This window comes from Trichoderma evansii (genome assembly GCF_050947405.1).
Source record: "Trichoderma evansii strain SZMC 28006 chromosome Unknown GGI43scaffold_1, whole genome shotgun sequence".
Lineage (NCBI taxonomy): Eukaryota > Fungi > Ascomycota > Sordariomycetes > Hypocreales > Hypocreaceae > Trichoderma > Trichoderma evansii.
The window spans coordinates 263,140-282,760 of record NW_028145205.1 but is presented as its reverse complement, the minus strand read 5'-3'; the positions used below and the strand labels follow the sequence as shown (position 1 = coordinate 282,760).

Sequence of the window (19,621 nt, the reverse complement as noted above, 5' to 3'; positions counted from 1 at the left end):
TCCATAGAGTTGCCTAGCTATCCCCAATTATGTCTAGGATAGGCAATCTCGCTGTTTCCTAAAAATCTTCTGGCGCAAACCCAAGTCAGTGTTCCGACCTGATTAAGCATATCACCGCTTATCGTCATCCAGATGCTGTGGAACCCTGAGGCAAATTTCTGCACATCCCGTGGCAGCCGTGATAAGAAACAATCCCAATTGAGTATTGCAGTGACACGTCTATATTCTCGGACGCTTCCAAATCAGAATATCGTGGAGTGTCATTCCAGTATTACACGTGCTATGGTAGAAGCTGGCCACCCAGATTACGGGGCACTGTTTGAGAATATTCTGCATCTAATATACGGTGTAAGCCTGAATCCGTATTCTCCGGTTACACATTGGAAAGAGAAAAGGGTGTCCGAATTGACTTCACCAGCATCCATCTGATCCACGATGATGCGTCTTATTAATAGAAGGAATGTAGTAGCTGTGTCAATGTGTGAATTTGTAAGGGAGAACTAGAATTAGATCTCGGAGCTTCGACGTATGCTTCCAATCGCCACCAACTAGAACTACCATCGTCGATCTCGTGGCATCTTACTGACGAAATCATCCCCAATGGTCTCACTGTGAAAGAAAGAGTGTATCTATCTCTCCCAATATGCAGGAGGAATACCTCAACTGTCTCATAGCTACGAATTATGTGACTAAGGCTGGATCTAAACAGAAGACTTGGCTAAAACTAAGGAGTCATGTCACCGAGGCATCTCAAAATTGCTCACCACAAACTGCCAATCCAGTCTCGCAATAGACTAGAGTCTTGGCGTCCTGTTTACTTGTCCACGCCCAAGATCTGAACTCCGCGGCCTCGCAAGCCTCCGAAGCTCCATAAGTCTAATACTGTGGGTTTTCCTCCTTCCTCCCAAGAGACGAAGCCATAAGTGTTACGTATGCACTTCCCGGCAGTACCGGTCGGCCGCATCTCAACCCGCATCCCGGAGCGGTGCCCCCCACAGTCCGCCATTCCATCAAAGAAAACCCGTGACCGATCTGCTATAAACTCTGTTGATATTAGACTTCCAAGCCTTATGGAGAAAAGAGAATAGCAGCGTAGCCATGATGATGGCTCATTTTGAGTCTCTTTGTTTCAACAAGCGTGCATGTCAAACGCCATCCCGTGCTTGGCAGGCGGTTTTGACTTTGGGCGACAGCCGGATTGCTTGCTTGCTCTGCCGCTCTGTAAGATGTATCACACTGCCACCACTTTGTAGTATAGATGATTCTCCCGATCCCATCACATAATCTCACGGTGGCTTCTGTCTAGGCTGATATCAGCTAGGCAGGGCCAGTTTGTTAGCAATCAAATAGTCCACCAGACGGACGGGGCGTCTTCGTTGGTTTGGTCTGTGCTATCACTACCAATTACCATACGCCTCTATTGGCTCCATTCCAACACAATGGCATCGGGTCAGGCTTAGAAATCCGGCCAGACGGTGTCCACGGTAAAAGTAGACGTACACCTTCGCCTCTGCTGATCCACTGTGCCCGACGGACTGGGCTGCTGAAACCATTGAAACAAGATGACAGAACGTATTAGAGATGCCCGATGCACTGTGGCTGGGTCTTAGCCTTGATCCGCCATTGATTGTACATGACGCTATTAGTGTACCATCTGTTGCAGCCCAACGCCATAGCAGAGCCCAAGTCTCGGCCAAATACAGAATACATTCACGGAGTAATAGAGAATACAATGGGCGCACTTATCACCGAGTCTGCTGCATAGCCCACCGGCACTCGCTTGAAGCCATCAGCCAGTGAGGAGTGCACCGATGGCTTATAGCGAGTGCCGGTGAATGTGTTTATGTCATTGTGCCAGTTGCAAGAAACCGGTGCTACTGCTAGCTGCTTCAGATGGGCCTAAAACGCATGGCTTCTTCCCTTACATCTCACAGTCTCGGCTCATCAACGAAAACCAATTCAAGGACATTACCAATAAGGGAAACCATACGAAGACAACTGCCGGTGGACCCCTCCCTCAACCCTGGCCTTCCGAAATAAGTCAGCATTCAAAATCACGGCTCACTATCGCACTTTGCTAGCGTTAGTTGTACTATGTAATTCTGATCCATTGAAACCGATAAGTGCTTCAACGACGTGTGGAGAAGCCCGGCACTTGCATACCAGTTCTCATCCCGTGCCTTGCTAGAAAGAAAGAGAAGATGGGAGGCAAATAATAAGCGACGGGTAGCTTTGGGATCTCCTCTGACCGCATGGCTGCCGCGCTTTGATGCAAGGGTCGCTTTGCTAAGCACCTGATAAGACGTGGTTGCCCGAGTCCACCTACGGATACTCTTTGATGCCACGCTGCTGCTGCTCCACGAGGTGTTTCCCTACAAAGATATGGCAAATCATGTATAACAGATATGACATTCATGCTCCTAGCTGCAAGGGAGAGTCATTCGCACTTGGCCCTGACATACAGATAGTATCACAACCAATATAACTAATAAAATAAGTAAATAAAAAGAAAAATAAAAAAAAAACAAAACTTGGGTCAATATCATGCACAGCGACCCAAGCAGGAATCAATCTCCAAGCGAGCTGCTCAGGCTGTCAACTCTCACGTTTTGTTTGCTCTCTCACACCTGAAAAGTTCCTCTCACCACAGCAACAAGCCAATACTATTATGAGAACTCACAAAAAAGACCCTTATTTTCTTTCTTCCATCCTGTTCAACCTCCACTATTTCCCTCAAGCAGTAAGCACCGCATGTGACTGCGTGCTCTTTCGTGTCACAGCAGTAGCGCAGCCCAAATGCCGCCTGACCCTCTTTTTGCCTCCTCGTCTATTTATCTTCATTCATACATTGGGAGGAGGTTCTCTGCATGATGCATTGTACTGTAGTACTAGGTAGGCCTACATGCTGCTACTGCTACTGCCCAGCAGCCTAGAAGAGCAGATACCGGCGTGCTCCTCGCACATGGCCACACAGCTACGCCTTACTTGTGTTAGTCGTTGGCAGATGCTACCTTGGCTCTTCCCCATCCTGGAGAGACATGCATAGTGGCGCTATACATGTGGTGCACATACGTGGCGACGGGAGAGAAGCTGATGCTGCCCCCCCCCCCCCCCCCTCTGGAGTAGTGAGTCGTAGCGAGTCAAAGCGAGTGGTGAGAGATATTCCGGCCCCGTTAGTTGCTGTTTTTGCTGTTTGTTTGTTTTGGTGGTCATTGCCTGTGCTGTGAAGCGAAGGTGGAGAGCAACTGCATTGTAATTCATGCAAGGACGGGATGGATGGATGGATGAAGCGGATGAAGAGAAGGGATGGATGACCTTGTGCTTGAGTCTGAGCCGAGTGCGAGTAAGTGAGTAAGTGAGAGCGTTACCGCTGCTTCGCTTCTGCCTTTGCGTCTGCCTTTGCTTCTGCCTCGACCTACCGCTGCTTGCTGCTAGGCCCCCGTCTCTTGAGCAACGACTCATACAGTGAGGATACTACATACTACAATGCCTACTTCGTACAGCATGCAATGCCGCTCGGCAACATACAGCGGCTTGGTCCTCCCCTGTAAGATGCGGCACGGCATGATTGTGCTCCGTGAACGTCCGTGAACAAGAAAGAGGATGCTGCAAAATGATTAAGGAATCCTGCAGCCAGCCACAAATCAGCCAGAAGCATCACAAGCACAAGCAATTTCCACCAACCCGCAAGGCTTTCGGTGTGTGTCTCTCGGCTGTTGGCTTTAGCATTGAATGATGGTCACTATGTCAGCCCTTCGGTCGTACTAGCAAGTTAGTCATATTCATGGGCTTTTTCAGCTGCCTAAGAATATCTAACGACTACTGGCAGCTATCATCCCGGCCACTGTATTTTCAGCTCTCCCCCCTCAGAAGCGGTGTGATCAAAGCTTTGACTCCAGTCCCCATCACCATCACCTCGATTATGGAGTGATATACAAGATGTCATCTTTGGCTATGGGACACTGGGCTCCAGGAAAAGCTTGACCCCCCATGTTGGTCGGCTGGGATTTGGCATCTTGGTCTTATCCTGCTAGGCTGCCATGAGGGTTGACCGGGGGGTGATGCCCAACAGCACAAGAAGGAGAAGAACAGAAAAGAAAATGTCATTCTTCCGAATTCCAAACCACGATCCCCGGTCAGAACTCGACCGATGCACAAGAGGAGCCCGTCACCCATGCTGCTGTGTCTTATGGTCCCGTGAGGTTCCCGTCATACAACGGGGGCGTGTGTTTGTCTCTCCCTCTGGCCTCCATGTTTGGTGGCTGTTTTTATTTTTGTTTCTGATGCTGCCCTTTTTTGCCTATTTTGAGTGTTTGATAGTCGGTGCACTGGCCTGACGGGCATGTAAGAGCCTGGCCTCTGAGGAGAGAGAGATGGCGCTACCGGGACACGGAGCCTGGCTTACTTGCATCCATCTTGCATACTCGTACGGGCGTCAACGTTCATTCTCAAACAACGGCTTTTTTTTTTTTTTTTTTGCTTTGCAGTAACGGGCTATTTCAGTAACAGTAGCATTGCGTGCTACCCTATAGCAAAACTTGAGTTCTTTGAGCCATATCAATGCCAGAGATCATCCAACAATACTTCGTAGCATACTCCGTAATCATAACCCGAGGAGAATATTACACTGTGGCCTACCCCAGCACAATTTTTTTTTATAAACAAAATCTTCACCCTCTATTTCTTTACGAGAATAGCCGGTTCTCATCTTATCCATACTAGCAATACACGTAAATCTGTTGTAAACGGCATCAGCAGTAGTGACACCAGTGACACTGGCTCAGACTCCAGCCAGAATAGCAAGCAAGGCATGCCTGGCTAGCTCTACATAGCTCCCAGCTCCCAAGCCACTAAAATCCTGCCTCGCCCTGCATCTAAGTCCTAAACGCTCCTCCTGGCGTTGCCTTGTTATTCCCTTATATAGCACTAAATAAGTTCGATTTTTGAGCAAGTTCTTATTATTGTAGGATGACGCCTTGCAAACTACCCCTCAAGAACCAGGGCGGTCTATTAGATACTATCGACGGAATCTTCAGCCTTAATCCAACGGGTTGGAGCAAGGCGAACAAGGTCCAGGATGATGTGATTATTTTGACTGCGGGAGGATGATACTGGTACATGCCATCTAGACTCCTTGCATCTGTGTGGCTTGCGTTAAAATCCCCTTGCGTTTTGCTTCGCCCTGCTTAGAAGTAGTGACACCATGCTGCATATTCTGCTACAAATAGCAGTAGAACATGGTAGGAGATACGATATAGTGGTCTTGGGAAGAGCCCGATGATTAGGTCAAACTATGCTTCGTCATGCTCCAAAGCAAGTTGCCGTCTTAGATTATATGCCTTGCATCTCGATTGCCTAAACCGGGGGCCATATACTTCCAATCATCAAGCCAACCATATCACAAAAGCTCCCCAAAAACAGCCTCACTAATAGCAACTACTGTAATAGGCAGAAAAGAACATGACTGCATCCGCCCGGCCTCATGGCATCATCGCGGCCGTCATAGGCATATCTCTCTACAGTATTTCTAAAAACCCCCTCATCACTAACACGCATTTCAGCATCATCCAGACCAGGCCTCCCCTCCAGTTTCTGCCCGCGAACCACCAAATACCCTTGGCAGGAAGCTGCAAATAGTCGCATGTAGTGAATCGACCCAATCATCGTCTGTGACCTCACACCCAGTTAGAATCTCTGTCCAGCGGGCTCCAAGCCAGGCTTCTTCTGTGCAAGTCGAGGAAACGAAAAGCCCACTCTAATGTCCTTGTATTTACCAACCAGGCACGATGCTCGCCCTCGCCACTTTTTTTCTTTCACAAAGCAGCTTTTTTTCAATCTCCGTAGCTCTGCCTCGATTCCTGCAAGCTCGTGTCTATCCAATCCCATGGAAGCTCTTCTTGCATGGACGCAACGCTAATGCTGCCGCTACGACTTGTAAGCCTGCTTTGGCTTCTTACGAGATGTGGTCATTGGCACGTCCTAGCTTGCATGTGCAGAAAATACCACCTCACCACACCACCTCACCAAGCATCAAGCATCAAGCAGCTTCTTCCCCCAACTTGTCTATGCCCGAAACAATCATCCGTCGTGGTCCGTCTCTCCAATTAGAAGCACAGCATCTAGCCCCTTCTTCATGCACCCACCCAACACAGCCCAGATATCAGTTGCTCAGTTTTTCCCTTCTTTAATTTTGGAGACTGTTCTCCACACACATCGACGCCTATCCAAGCCATTGGCTCCTTTCTCATATCATCGTCATCTCCAATCTCCTCTCTCTGCGAATAGCAGCCCAGTTTCCCTTATCCCGACCAGGGTGGTCTGGGTCCTTGCCGTCCCCTCTTTTCGAGCAGCCCAATCTAGTCCCGTCCAAGCGCAGTTTGTCATGGGCTCCAATCCAGATTGTGATATCGGTTCCTACCACCCCACAGCGTCACATCGAGCCAGCCAGAGCCGAAAAGCCAATTTCTGCCTTTCCTACCCAACGCCAACTAGCGAGCTAGCACCACTTGCGGCGTAGTCGATTCTTTGCTTTTGCGGCTAGTGAGAAGGTCGTTTCCATGCTAAGCAATGAGGGTTGCAATCCATTCGCGCTAGTTTCGCTTTCTCCAACAAAAAGCACAGCTCATCTGCTTCATCATCCAGAATCCCATAAGCCTCCACATCATTGAAGACGCTAGCATTCGTTTATCGTAGCTTCAGAGCTTAGCGTCATCCACATCCCTTCTACTGCCTCTTCTAAAGAAAAACTGAAGGGAAAAGTTAGGTTGGCGCCACGCCAGTCCCATGATTGAACCAAGGACCCCCCTCTTTCTTTTGCTTCTCCGCTGATTCACCTTATGAAAGCACATTCATTCTGTCCACCTACGACTGGGCGAGGAAAAGAATAGTACATATAGCAATGGAGATTGTTTACTAATGTGCGCTGGCTCCTCACACCCCCTGTCTACTCCAAAAATGGCGCGTTCTTTCTATCTTGTCAATCTGTGACTGGATCCCGGAACCTGCGGCCACTAGCTCAGGGGATGAACTGGCTCGTTGGCGTTGGAACCACATGCTACCCATAGAATCGTAGAGTGGTCCATTGGTGTTAGAGAAGCAGTGGCAGTTGGGTAGGTAGTAAAATTGGCTGCCCATCTTCCTGCTGGCTGAAGTATTGGTCAAGCTTGAGCAGTGTTCGTGATCAATACTTCACGTCACTAAACATAGTAGTAAGCACACCATCGCCAGATTCAGTCTGGTTAGTCGCCATTTCACACAACTGTTCCCATCCCATTCAGGGCTGCTATGTAGCTCCCTCTGAACAGTTTGTATACATCGTAGGATAGAATCAAAAGAATAATCACATAGCACATTAAAGAAAAGTTTTTATGGTGTCTGATAAACGTATATTTGTTTTGATAGGCTTGGGCTTTTGCCCGCCTCTCTCTCTTAGTAAAAACGTGTGCGGTAGCAATTTAAGCATCTCCGCGTGGGCTAACGAGCCCAAAATCTTCTATCTTTGTGTGGTCTCTCACAAAAAGAACACCAATACATCATTGTGTCTTAAGCCTCCATATTCAGGTTCCTTGCCCATCGTATACAAAAGAAAAAAAAAACAAATTGACTGGAAATCGTCATTTTGTGGTTTCCAGTAGCGAATGAGTGTTGTGAAATCCATCTCTAAAATCAAACTTTCCCATTAATCAGTTTTGTGTTTTTGAAATCGTCAAGTGTCGTTTCCATCTCATGTCCATCAAAAAAAATTTGACAAATAACTCCCCGTCTCTCATTCTCCAGAAAAAAGAAATGTCCTGTATGCCTCTTTCTCTCATATATAATTCTTTGCGCCGGTACTGAATGCCTTTGATGTGAAGGACACGCTTCCCCAAACTCCTCGTCTTTTAAGAAAAGAAAAAAAAAGAAATAGAAAAAAAAAAAAAAAACAAAGAAAAACCAGTGCGGTCAAGGCGAATAGTTAAAAATTGGTCGATAGATACAACACAGAAAGAATCGAATATTAGGCTTTTGATATCTCAAAATGAGACATCCAATTTTTGTCGCTGAAATTTGTCGAAACGCCTTTTCTTTCCTTGTTGTCCAGATTTGCATAGCATTAAAAAGATAAAGTGTTCTCGACAGTTTGGCTTCGAGCCTTTGGGTCGCGATGCCCGTGTAAAAATAGCGGAAACATTATGTTCAATGAAGCCAAAAGTTTTGAGTCGATGTCGATGTCGATGTCGAAAAGATATTACAAAGTGTGATGGTCTTTAGTAGCAGCTATGCAGCGACGACAAGAAAGACACCTGCTGGTGGAAAGGTGCAGGATGCTGCATCATTGGCACCTGCTGAACGTATTTTACCACTTCCCACAAGTGGAAGAAGGATTTCGGTGTGCAAGCAGGCTGCACAGGAATGGGTGCCTGGATAGGAACCGGGACCTGCTGGCAGGGCATGTGCGATATAGGTGCTTCCACTACAGGAACAGGGACAATAGGGGCGTGTAGAGGAACTGGGCCAGTGTAGTGTTGTGGGATAAACTCCTGTCCGTGAAAGATAGGCTGCTGTTCACACAGTTCCTCAGGCTCGTATGTTTGAATGTATTCCTGAGGCAGGTCTTGCTGGTCTGACATGAAGTCATCATCCTCTTCATCGTTATCAAGGTCATCAAGAGTTGATACGCTGGAGACGAGTGAGCCTTCATCCGACGTCGCAGAAGCAGAAGAGAGGGATTCGCAGAAGTCATTGACAACTGCGTCCTCGTTGGAAACGTATTGTTCTTGGGTAGTGGGCACGTTCATAGGAGCCACTGCTGGTACGGTGAACTGGGAGCATGCAATGATCCTGTTCCGTAGCTCAGAGAGAGTGACTCGGTGCTCGGGGTTGGGGTTGAAGATGCGTCCCAAAATATCATTGAGCTCATCTGTCAAGGGAAGGATAGTCCTGAGAAAATCCTGAGAGCGAGCATAAGCTCGGTAGGTAGAGTCTTGGAAGGAGGCCTGCTTCCATGGGTTGCGTCCGCAAGTGAGGTTAACCAGGATTACTCCCAGACTCCAGACGTCATTTGGGGCACACATGTAGTATGGTTTCCTTGCGGAAGGGTCCAAGCACTCTTTACAATTATCTCCGTTAGCCAATGTCCTTTCGTTTGAGATATTCGAAAGTTGAAAGTACTTACCTGGGCTCATGTAAAAGGTTGAGCCACATCCATAGTCCTCGGAGCGGTCTTCACTGGTGGCCAGTCCAAAGTCGGCGAGCTTGACGGTCTCTCCATTATCGGTGACAAGGATGTTCTCAGGCTTGAGGTCCCGGTGGTAGATACCCAAGTTATGGCAGTGCTCAACGGCATCCAAGATTTGAAGGAACACCTTCTTGGAGAGTTCATCCTTACCAACGTACTGACCACGCTCTGTGATATTCAAGAAGAGGTCACCCTCTGGGCAGTACTCGAGAATAACATAGATGCAGTCAGGGTCGTCCACAATCTTCAACATGGACACCACATTTGGGTGCGCTGATGCGTGGTAGTGCAGGCGAATCTCTCGCTGTTGGTAGGCAATCTGGCGGCGTTCCAGTGGTGTTCCATCGGCATTGTACTTGCTCAGGCACTTTACAGCATACCGAACTCCAGTGTTGATATCCACGGCAGTGTAAACGACACCATATGCGCCGGTACCAAGAATATCAGTGAGCTGGAGCTTACCCTCAAGAAGTCGTCCTATACGCTGTTCTGGGGCAAGGGGTACACATCGGGGCTGAAAGGTGCGTGTCGCAAAGGGCTGTTGGACGTTGCACTTGGGGTCGTCGTACGCGGGAGAGGCCGGGGGAGTGGGATATCCATACGGGGCATGGTGCTGCATGTTAAGCGACTTGTAGGGGGCTCTCCAAAAAGTTCAGTGGTCCAAGGATTCAAGTAAAGTACCAGACCAGAGGATGGAGAGATTGATATTAGATAAGGCGAATGAAATAAAAGATAAAAAGAAATAAGAAATAAGAAAAAAGGTCCCTAAGGTAAGAGTGGGATGATGTGTTATTCCTTTTAGAAGCTGTCGAGGTCCTAAGGGAGGTCCCTAGAATCACAGGTCGAACTTCCAATGGGATACCAGGAGCAGTCGCATAAAGGCCAAAGAAAAAAAGTTCTCGAACAGCCGAACGAACGGGTCAAGAACGGCGTTGAATTGACAGCTGCTTCGGGGTGACGAGGGTACCGGACAGATAGAATATGTTATAAGAGGATGAAATTGCCTGGAGTCCTAAAATCCAGAAGAGAAAGTTGAATTGGCGGAAGATAGGGCGTTGAAGGAAAGTCGTGAACGTGGTGATGCGTGTAATTGAGTCCTCGGCCGAGAGTGGGCAACATGAGGTAGATATCAAGCTGCACCTTTAGGACACGGCGTGGATCTTTGGGTAGGCCTGTAGAGTGCGAGGCGGCGTTCAGACCCCAGGAGAAACGCACCCCAGGCGTATTCTTCGTCTCGGGGCTTGTGAATTGCGTGGAGCATCCACACCAAAGGATCCACCTGTGAAAGCTCATCAGACCCTGGTCTGTTGGAAGAGATGAATGGCATGGGTGGTGTCTTAGTCGGCAGGGGGAAGACTAATGCGCCAGCTATTCTTAAACCAGCGCTACAAGGTTCATCGCCAGCCTTGGTGGGCGCGGGCAGGGATCGTGGCGCGACGCTGAGCAATATACGAGAAGGCGAGGATGCTCTGACACACCAAATGAAGTGGTTCGCTGTGACTGTGTCATCCGCTTGCTCGCTCGCCCTCCCTCACACACACACCCCTTCTGGTCGGCTTGCGCTAGCGACCCTTGGTCCCACTCACAACGTCAATGATGGTGGCCAAAGGAAACACTTGGGCGATTCCAGCCCCCCGATCCAGTCGGCTTCTACGGTGTCACAGTGAAAGATTGAGCCGCCATAATGGGGCGAGGATGTCGGATCTGCGGCGGGCCACCGCAGGTCAACGCCCTTTCGCTTTCATCAGGCAAGCCGTGCGCTTGCACTGCTTTAGACCTGACTGACTGGCTTCCCACCACCCACACAGCTCGCTGTCCAGGCAAAGCGTCATGGTCTGCCGCGTGACTGGCATGACCTTTCCCGCCTGTGAGAAAGCCAGAAGGAGCAAGCCTGACTCAATGCGTTTCTAAGCTGCCAAATGTGTGGCTGCTGGAATGGAAACGGAAATTCTGGTTAATCTTTGTCAGGCCACAAGCAAAGTTTCCGTGGCGGAGGCGAATTGTGAAAGAAACGGGTGACGTCCTGGGCCTAGTATGCTGTACTCCGCAGCAGCAGCTAGTTCTCTGTGTACTTTGTACAGTAGGCAGTCTGTATAATGCGCTGGGTCTTTTGCTCCTCTCTCGCTGCCGCCTGTGCAATCGCAGCGCCAAAGGACACACAGCAAAAACACGGCACGGCACAAACATGCTGACCCTCATCAGGGCGTCTGGTGGGTATAGGCAGCAAAGCCAGACTGAAATGCATGAAGCAATGCTGCCTGCCTGCCTGCTGGCTGCCAACCAGCCTACGCTTACAAGTACTGTAGTCACTACGTACTCTATCATGTACTCCTTGTAGTAACACCTACATAGCAGCATACTTCGTAGGTCTCTAAGAGGTTCCTTTGTCAAGTCATCATGACATGGGAAGGGAAGCTACATGGCGTAGCTCATTTCATTGTGCCGTGGCAGCACTTAACATAAGCGGGTATGATAGCTGATCAATGATTGCAAGCGGCCATTTCATCTTGGTAGCAGTGTTGCTACTGTAGAGACTAGACCAGCATCAATACAGTGGAGGGAGTGGGTAGGAAAACCTGCAACACGAACGGTATGAGGGACAAGCGAAACAGAAAAAGCCAAAAGAGAGAGAGAAACAAGATGGAGGAGCTTACACTGTGCTGCTCCGCTGTGCAATGCAGCTGTGTGCGTGCATTTCCCCATCAATAGTGATAGCATCGATGGCACCACGAGCCAATAAAGCACCTACTTTGGAGTGCTGCAGGAGCCAGATAGCGATCGCTGCCGTATTGTGACTGGCCTGAGTGGCTGAATGCCCTGCCAGCCCACGCGTCCCGCATCCTGGCATAGTGCTGCAGAATTCATACCAGCACAGTATGAGTCTTTCCGTCGGGAGTGCTGGAGTACAAGCACTCTACGGTGTCAGACAAGATTCAGGAGTGTAAGTTTTCGGGTTAACCTGTGCAGCGTTTGCTGGCCAAATCAGAGGAAGAAAGACAAAAGGGGCCAGCCAATGGCAAATCTAAGGAATGCAGTGCAGGTTCTAATAATATTATTAGGCGCCATGTGGTCGACAACACGGCCGGTGTTGGCATCAAGTGTTCCTCTGCGCTGGCCGTCGCTGGCGGCCCCCTAGCGAACGTGGACGCAGCTGGAGAGATGTTACAAGTGCGTGTAAAGTAAGCATCGGCACCGGTTGCTGTACGCTTTGCTGCCAACAAGCAGCAGCTAGTCATCCAAGGGAGCGTGTACTCCGTGCTCCATACTTCTGGAGAATCCAGTGACCCAGCCAGGCCAGGCTCGGTTCCCGTGTCGCCACAATCTTGTCGTTTACTTGCTCAATCAGTCGTCCACCTCGCTGCCTGCCCCCGGCTGCATAACAAAATCAAGCAAAAGAGCCCTTGTGAGTGCTTGTACGGAGCAAACGTGGCCAATATTGCCCGCAGTAGCGATGAGCCAACTGCTCAGCCGATGATAGACCACACGGGCGCTGTTAGCCAGAAGCGGACGCCTGCATCCGGTAGTGGCGGCGGCGTCGTCGTCTGATTGGGACGCGATGCCAGGAACTTGCAAAGAGAGCAATGCAGAGGCCATAAGCCAATCAGCCGTCTCGTCACAGCGTCAAGTCCCCACCCGACTCTTATGCAATGCTTCGCCAGCCTTGTTTCTGGTTGAGCAATCTGAAGGTCGACAAGGGAGCAGTGGTCCCACCCTACTGTACAGTAGACCAAGCAGCAGTGAGGCTGTCCTGCTGCTGGCTGGCCGTACTACAACATACTCGTACAAGCACTGCTCCCGTACATGATGGTACGAGTGTGGTTTATGGGGTTGCAAGAGGCGTCCAATGGAAGCGCCCTCGGTGCCCGCCGCTGCCATGCTGCACCTGCACCTGCACCGTCAACCTGATGTACTTGGCAGCCGCCGTTGGTGCTGGCCTGCAGATTTGCGACGCTTTCCAAGCTCTAGACGCTCCTACAGTAGAGCAGGATTAGTGATTAGTGCAGCACTGCGCTGCGGCCGCGATGGAGGGCCATGGGCGACTGACTGGCTGGTGGCTTGATGATGCAAAGGCGCTGTGCAAGCAAAGCAAGGGTCTCGTCCTTTCTGGGTCGCCCTCCGACGTCCATCCATCTCCAGTTGTCTGCTGTCTCGGAGATGAAGATGAAAGGGAAGCCCCGTGATGCCGTTAGTGACTCCAGCGCTCCAGTCAATATTTGCACACGTCGTGACTCGATAGAGTTTGTCTAGATCTTACTAGAACCCGGAGCAAAAGACGGGCCATCTTGGCGCTGTGATTGGCCCATCGCGGCAGGGTGCTGGCAGGTACTTGTACACGTGCGCGGCCACGTACACAGTTTGCGGCCGTGGCAGGACTGCTGTGACCCCAGGGAGCGATCCGTGCGACTAATCCCAAATCCGCACGTGGCCCGCGTACCCAGTACCATCCCGCACCAATAAGCGGTCTGCCTCGGTCTCCTTTTTTTCTTGTCGCCCTGCGCCTCTCAGAGAACTTTTCCTCTCTTCCTTGTATGGCGGAGGGCCCGCATCTAGCCGGCCCTGGTATAGCCTCGCGCTGGATCCTCTGCCAAGCGAGACCTGGATCTGGCCTTCTGGAGCTCTCGAGCCCAAAAGCAAGGGCGGTCCTTGCTGTGGTGGCCTGTGCTCCCTTTGACTCGGCGTGAATCCTTTCACTGCTGGGATCCGTCGATCTCACTTTGACGGCGTTGCGTGTGTCGAGTGTGTCTACTTGCATGGACGAGCGAGCACGGGCTCTCGGCTTTGCTGCTTGCATTGCGATCCGCACGGCGATCAGTCGAGGTTTGATGATGACACTTGCGCTGTCTGATAGCCGATGGTTTCATCATTCTTCGATCGGGACGGCGTGTTGGATATGCAGGGCTCTGTGGCCTTTTGGTGTTGCTTTTTCTTTTCTTTTGATGGATGAAACTGACCAGCGCTTAATCACTTTACTAGCTACGAGATGCCATGTTAGTCGCTGCTTCTTTTCCATGGCAGTAATACGGAACCCTACCGAAGAAGGGCTCCGTATGTGTGTGTACCAATTTGAAGCCAATGTTTCGTCTGCAGACGCTGCTATACTTACAGTAATGCTTTACTTTTAGTAGCATATACCATTGTGGTGTTGCTTGCATTGATACGAAAACTTCTGCTCTAACCAATGAGCTCACATGGCCTTCTCACCCTGGTCTAGGCTTGGCTGAGTTTTCTGTTTACAAGATTCAGAGTGCTAGCCGGTTACGGGCCTTTGTGTGTACTTGAATAAATTGCCTGCCAACCCTCTTTACTTGGCTCCGCGGAGCATATCCTGCTTGGGACGCGGTTCGGAAATGGCATGGCCCTGGCTCTAAATCCATCAATGTGACATAGAGATAGGCTCTTGGCATCACACTGGACTCGCCAGGAGACACAGTGTCTGTCTGGTCCCTGCCTGGTCTGATCATCACTTGAGAAAAGGGGGGGTGACACAGAATCTTTCATCCCAGAAGCTTCGATGCTCCAGTTGTCCAGCCTCCAACAACCGCACGCACTAGAGCCAAACAAGGCATCGAATGATTGGATCTTGTAGAGCTGGGAGCAACACAAGGCGAGTAGATGGCGTGGAGGGCCGCTTCGGGATCCAATGATGTTGCCGACCACTATCTTTTTTAAATTGCGGCTTTGCAACGTCGTGGCAAATATGTAGGCCCTCAGCTGAGCAACGCCATCTATGTACAATCCCAGCGGCAGACTACAGGGGAAATGACGGCGGTTGGAGCTCTGCAGCCAAGTTTCCGACTGACCATTTGCCAACAGTTTTCGCCATTGTGCTCGCTAGCCTTAGATCGTGCCGCTGTTTTACAACAAGCTATACAAGGGCTCTCCGCATGGGTAGTTTACTTGAGGCAAAACAGCGAGCATGGATCTTCAAACAGGCTTGATCGATATGCTCCAACAAACATCAACATCAAAATACTAAACTTCCATGGCGTCAATGATCCACAAACATGATACAGGTTTTTGATTTTTTTCGATCTCTTCCCTTTCTCCTCGTTCGATCGAAAGATTTGATAGACACTGGTAACGGACGAGCCGATGCGGAGCAAGGAGTCCGCCTTGGGCTAAATTGGCAGACTACTCTGTAATACTACACCATTGCACACATGCGCACTCACACACTCACACGCTCATGCAGCTCTCCAGGCGCCAACAGTGGTTTGCGCATTAAACTGTTTAATTTACGTGCAAGTTTTACTATCCTCTGCCTGCAGCAACCCTGCATGATGCCAGTTTTATCACACTACCATACGTGTGTACCGGGTCATGCCCTCGAACGAATTTTCTCTGCCATGTTCCATTTTAGTGAGACAATCGCATGGCGGCACTGCAGAAACAGGACTAGGCACTCACATCCACATTTATTATACTGGTAATTACTCACAAGAACGCCTGATGGCCAATAAATTCAATGGATCAATAGTGTGACTCCAACAATAGTAACAGTACTAGAGGTAAACAGAGTCACCCAGCGCCTGGAGAAACCAAAGGAGGCAAAAAAGCAATATGGATGAGGAGGCTCTTGCGTGGCTAGTCCGCGGCTGCCTGCAAGTCATCTACGGCACGCCACTCCTATCGGAATATGGGATCTCGCGGTGCCACAGTAAACGCCGGGCTATGGCAAGATTTAGACTGCTTACGTTTCCTATCTTCAGCTTGGGCGGTAAACCGGCCATGCCGTTTTGCTACAACTACTTCGCGGCCACTAGTTGTTGGATAAAGAATCACGGCTTCTGCTAGTAGCTGCTCTAGTCGCATCCGCCCTGTCAATAGCTCAGCTGCCCACTGTTTCGAGCGTGCATGACCCCTAGTGATTTTTTTTCTTCCATCTTTTTCTGGTGTGGGTTTTTCCCTCTTGCCTAGGCCCGTAACTGACTTACTGCTTGCTCACTTGATGCGGCTTTGCCGCGCTCTGCGCTCATCCCGAGCCCCAACTATTGCCTGTCTTGGGAACACGAACACGGCCGGCGGAGCCCGGGAATGTGGGGCCGGAGAATCCGATGGTAGTATCTAGAACTGGAGCTTTGGAATGTTCTTGGTATCTTCTATCGGGCCGGAATGAGACTTGAGTGTAAAAAAGAAGTGTAAGGGAGGGAGAAAGAAAAGTAATTTTTGGTCATGGAGCTGTGGTAGCATGTGGTGTTTTCGTATAGGAAATGATATTGACGTGTTTGCTTTGCGACTACCACAGAGCATGTTGCCCTGAATCTCGTGGTTACTCTTGGCATTACAAAGGTCAAAGCTAAAAGGACGCGCCGTTAACAGTCAACTCAATAAGAACATGACTTATTTGTTCTTTTGAAGCACTATCCGAATTTGACTTTCGGATAATATCTATTAAGATGCTGACGTAGAAGCTGGGGTGAAGTTCTCGGCTCTTCATTTGACGCCATTTAGACAGCGCATTACCCTAGAGTGAACAGCAGGTCGTAAATCAGTTCACGCCTCCCCAGCCACGGAGATACTCGAGAAAAGAGGCACTCATAGTTAACAAACTAGTTATTGAGCGCCCTGATTTCTACACATAGCTTCAGTTCTCCAAATTCTCGCCGCCTAAGCAACAGCTTCAAGATGGCGTAGTTCTCCAATTCCACCCAAGCCACTGATCAGCCTTCCCAGGCTGTGTAGGAAGCTACAACAACGAGATGGCCAGAGCTCCCTTTGACTATACCAATTCTCTCATAGATCAGCCTAGAGATACCAAGTAAACCAAGGCGGTGGCAGTATACTTCCCAGACAAGCCAGGACAGCGTTGAACTTGAACGCCACTGAAGTCAAAGCTCCAGGCCCCGTGGATGAATTGTGGCAGCGGGGTAGGTTGTAGATCGAGATATGCGATGGGAAAAGGCGCCAATGCTTTGATTTCTAAGAAACTAGTTCCTGATTAGAGGCGTTAGACGTTTGGAGCTATGGTGCTTTGTGAAAAGTAGTTTTATTGTGCTGTGGCAACGGCGGCTCGGCAGTCGTTGGTAATGCTTACGCTGCTTGGTAAACTTGAAGCTAATTGTTGCTGAGCAAGATCTAGAGGAGACATATGAATGACCTAAATGAAGAATACTGTTTACTACCTCAAACTGTGGGGACCTGGTAATCTGGGGATTCGCTTATGCTATGCCAATGGCGCGACGATAGAAACGCATATCACTTTATGATGTTTGTATGGTGATACATATCCAAAACACTTATAGTGGCCCAAGACGATACCATAATCGTAAAAAAGGGTGTGATATAGTATGTAGGCGGAATCCACCAGCGCATTGACGATCTATAATGATGAAACAGTCATATATCTGCTACACATATCTAGAGCTACATAGCCAGATCTCAGTATTTGAAACCCAATGCTCGGCAAATGGACTTTTTGCATCTCTACAAAGTTTTAGTAAACTAAAAGCATTAAATTCGCTTTACTTACTCAGCTGGGCATAAGTCAAAAGCGGCATATACGTATTGGCTGCATTACTTGTGCATTGCTCCAAGGGAAGCAATCATGAATCATAAGTTAATTCTCTTACGCTATATGAAACTCACACCTCAGGTGATCCATTTTCAGCCTGCCGAGGAGAGGAAAAAAAGGTGATTAGTGATGCGGGAGCTGCGAACCGAGTGGCTGTTGATGCTACTTTAGCAGACGCCAATAGCTTGGGGTGTAAGTGGTGGCAGAGCAATCTGGTTTCCCACGCCATCGTCTCTGTAGTAATCAATACAGGCTTGGCAGCTGAGTTAGATCATTGTATACACGGAGAAATACAGCGCCAACTCGAGGCTATCGCCAGAAATGGCACGATTCTAGACCACCTGAGGTGCCAGGAAAGCAGCCGAGCGTTGCTAGAGGCTTGTTTGCGGCTATCTCAGCCGTAATCACAATGTCACTATCATGCGTTGAGTTGTCACTCATGAACCGCAGGCAAGCCTTAGTAGCCACACGGAATGTGAAATCTCAGCGGAGTAACAAGATATTGCCATCATCGCTAGCCAAAGAAGGGAGGGTGAAGTGATACTCACGTTGTCAGGAAAAGTTTTCATGAGAATCCTTTCCCACGGGGAATCCCGCATTCATGAACTAGACTTCTTCCCCGTACGGAGTATACAGTCAGTTACAAGTTAGCTGAATGGGATAGTACGGAGTAATGACGGGGGGTTCCGGGATACACTGGTGGCCTGTCATAGCAAGAGGATCGAATGATGGTTAGGTGATCTGGCAAGACCCTTACAAACCTGGTATACATGGAAAACTTTGCTCCACTGAGTGCCATGGGTATCGTCGTATGATCGTAATCCTTGTTAAAAAATTTATCAGATCGTCGGAACAAGGCTCGTTCCGAGGAAGAAACCATCCGAAGAAATCGCCCGAAGGGGAGGTCATACGACATGGAGGGCTAAGCCTTGTTCACGTGTAAGCAAAATTTCTTCAAAATATCACGGCCTTTCATCAAAGCCGTCGCATGCCGAAGGTTAAAAAACCATGGCAAGAGTCAGGAATATTGATCATATGGGAGTTGAATTGAAATGGTCAGACAGCTAGATCATTCGCGAACTTGCATGCGTTGCTAACAGGGGTACTGGCAAGCGAAGTTTTGCTAGCTGCACTGGTATGTAACTTATGTATGACAATCCTGATTTATTTATGCATCATTATAAATCAGGTTTTGCTGATATAACTGTCTAGCAAGCAATACTGAATAATCACATTGCGTGACAAGGGATATTGAACGTAGTTTCCCGATTACAATTTCCCATTTCCCACTTCGTGAGAGAGAGAGGCATCTAATATGCAAGACTCGACAGATATTGTAACTTATTCTCTAGATTGAACGAATAAGAATCTGTGTATATAATCTACACTGATCGGTTAAGCTTGTTTTCATTTACTGGGCTCGCTGTTTACCAAGATGCAGCCGTAGTGCTGAAGAAAAGGAAACAGAGGCTATCTGTAAATGTGAGTCCTTATGGGGGAACAGCAGTATTCGATACAACGTATGCCATGATTCCTTCCCGACTACCTTCTCCTGCTAAAATTCTACCAGCAAAGACGTCATGCGGAATCTATAATAAGTAACTGTCATATCTAAAGGAGTAAAAGACGGCACATGTGTTTAGGACTTTACATCATCCGATTGGTTTAAAAAGATGGTTATTACTGTATCTAGAAACATTGATAAGATTAAGAGTCGTAGAACGCATGTAGGAATGAGGAATGGCATACGTGCGTGCCCGTATAACGCATCATTTTCTTTCATAATTCAGTAGCTTATTGTTTCAGTATGCCGTGCATGCTGTATATAGGCTCATAAATACTGAAGTTATATCGCTTTTTTTTTTAATTCTCAAATACAAATTTTATCGTTC

General features: G+C 48.8%; 5 protein-coding genes across 5 annotated transcripts; 1 reads left to right on the top strand and 4 right to left on the bottom strand.

Annotated features, from left to right (window-relative positions):
• The first annotated feature begins 3,117 nt into the window (after positions 1 to 3,117).
• On the top strand, positions 3,118 to 6,849 carry GGI43DRAFT_389389 (uncharacterized protein). Its single transcript, XM_083204187.1, has one exon. It carries the CDS (start codon positions 5,787 to 5,789, stop codon positions 6,186 to 6,188), a length of 402 nt encoding a protein of 133 aa, XP_083065703.1. The 5' UTR covers positions 3,118 to 5,786; the 3' UTR covers positions 6,189 to 6,849.
• A 1,091-nt stretch (positions 6,850 to 7,940) lies between these two features.
• On the bottom strand, positions 7,941 to 10,018 carry GGI43DRAFT_1582 (kinase-like domain-containing protein). The gene is made up of 2 exons (XM_083199524.1): positions 9,155 to 10,018; positions 7,941 to 9,088 (listed from the first exon to the last, which is right to left on the bottom strand). The coding sequence occupies exons 1-2, from the start codon at positions 9,834 to 9,836 to the stop codon at positions 8,247 to 8,249; spliced, it is 1,524 nt and encodes a 507-aa protein (XP_083065702.1). The 5' UTR covers positions 9,837 to 10,018; the 3' UTR covers positions 7,941 to 8,246.
• A 278-nt stretch (positions 10,019 to 10,296) lies between these two features.
• GGI43DRAFT_389385 (uncharacterized protein) lies at positions 10,297 to 10,614 on the bottom strand. The gene has a single exon (XM_083204186.1). The coding sequence runs from the start codon at positions 10,542 to 10,544 to the stop codon at positions 10,347 to 10,349; it is 198 nt and encodes a 65-aa protein (XP_083065701.1). The 5' UTR covers positions 10,545 to 10,614; the 3' UTR covers positions 10,297 to 10,346.
• A 443-nt stretch (positions 10,615 to 11,057) lies between these two features.
• GGI43DRAFT_1475 (uncharacterized protein) lies at positions 11,058 to 11,802 on the bottom strand. Its single transcript, XM_083199378.1, has one exon. It carries the CDS (start codon positions 11,573 to 11,575, stop codon positions 11,114 to 11,116), a length of 462 nt encoding a protein of 153 aa, XP_083065700.1. The 5' UTR covers positions 11,576 to 11,802; the 3' UTR covers positions 11,058 to 11,113.
• A 1,515-nt stretch (positions 11,803 to 13,317) lies between these two features.
• On the bottom strand, positions 13,318 to 14,241 carry GGI43DRAFT_1482 (uncharacterized protein). The gene has a single exon (XM_083199393.1). It carries the CDS (start codon positions 14,007 to 14,009, stop codon positions 13,425 to 13,427), a length of 585 nt encoding a protein of 194 aa, XP_083065699.1. The 5' UTR covers positions 14,010 to 14,241; the 3' UTR covers positions 13,318 to 13,424.
• Positions 14,242 to 19,621: the final 5,380 nt, after the last annotated feature.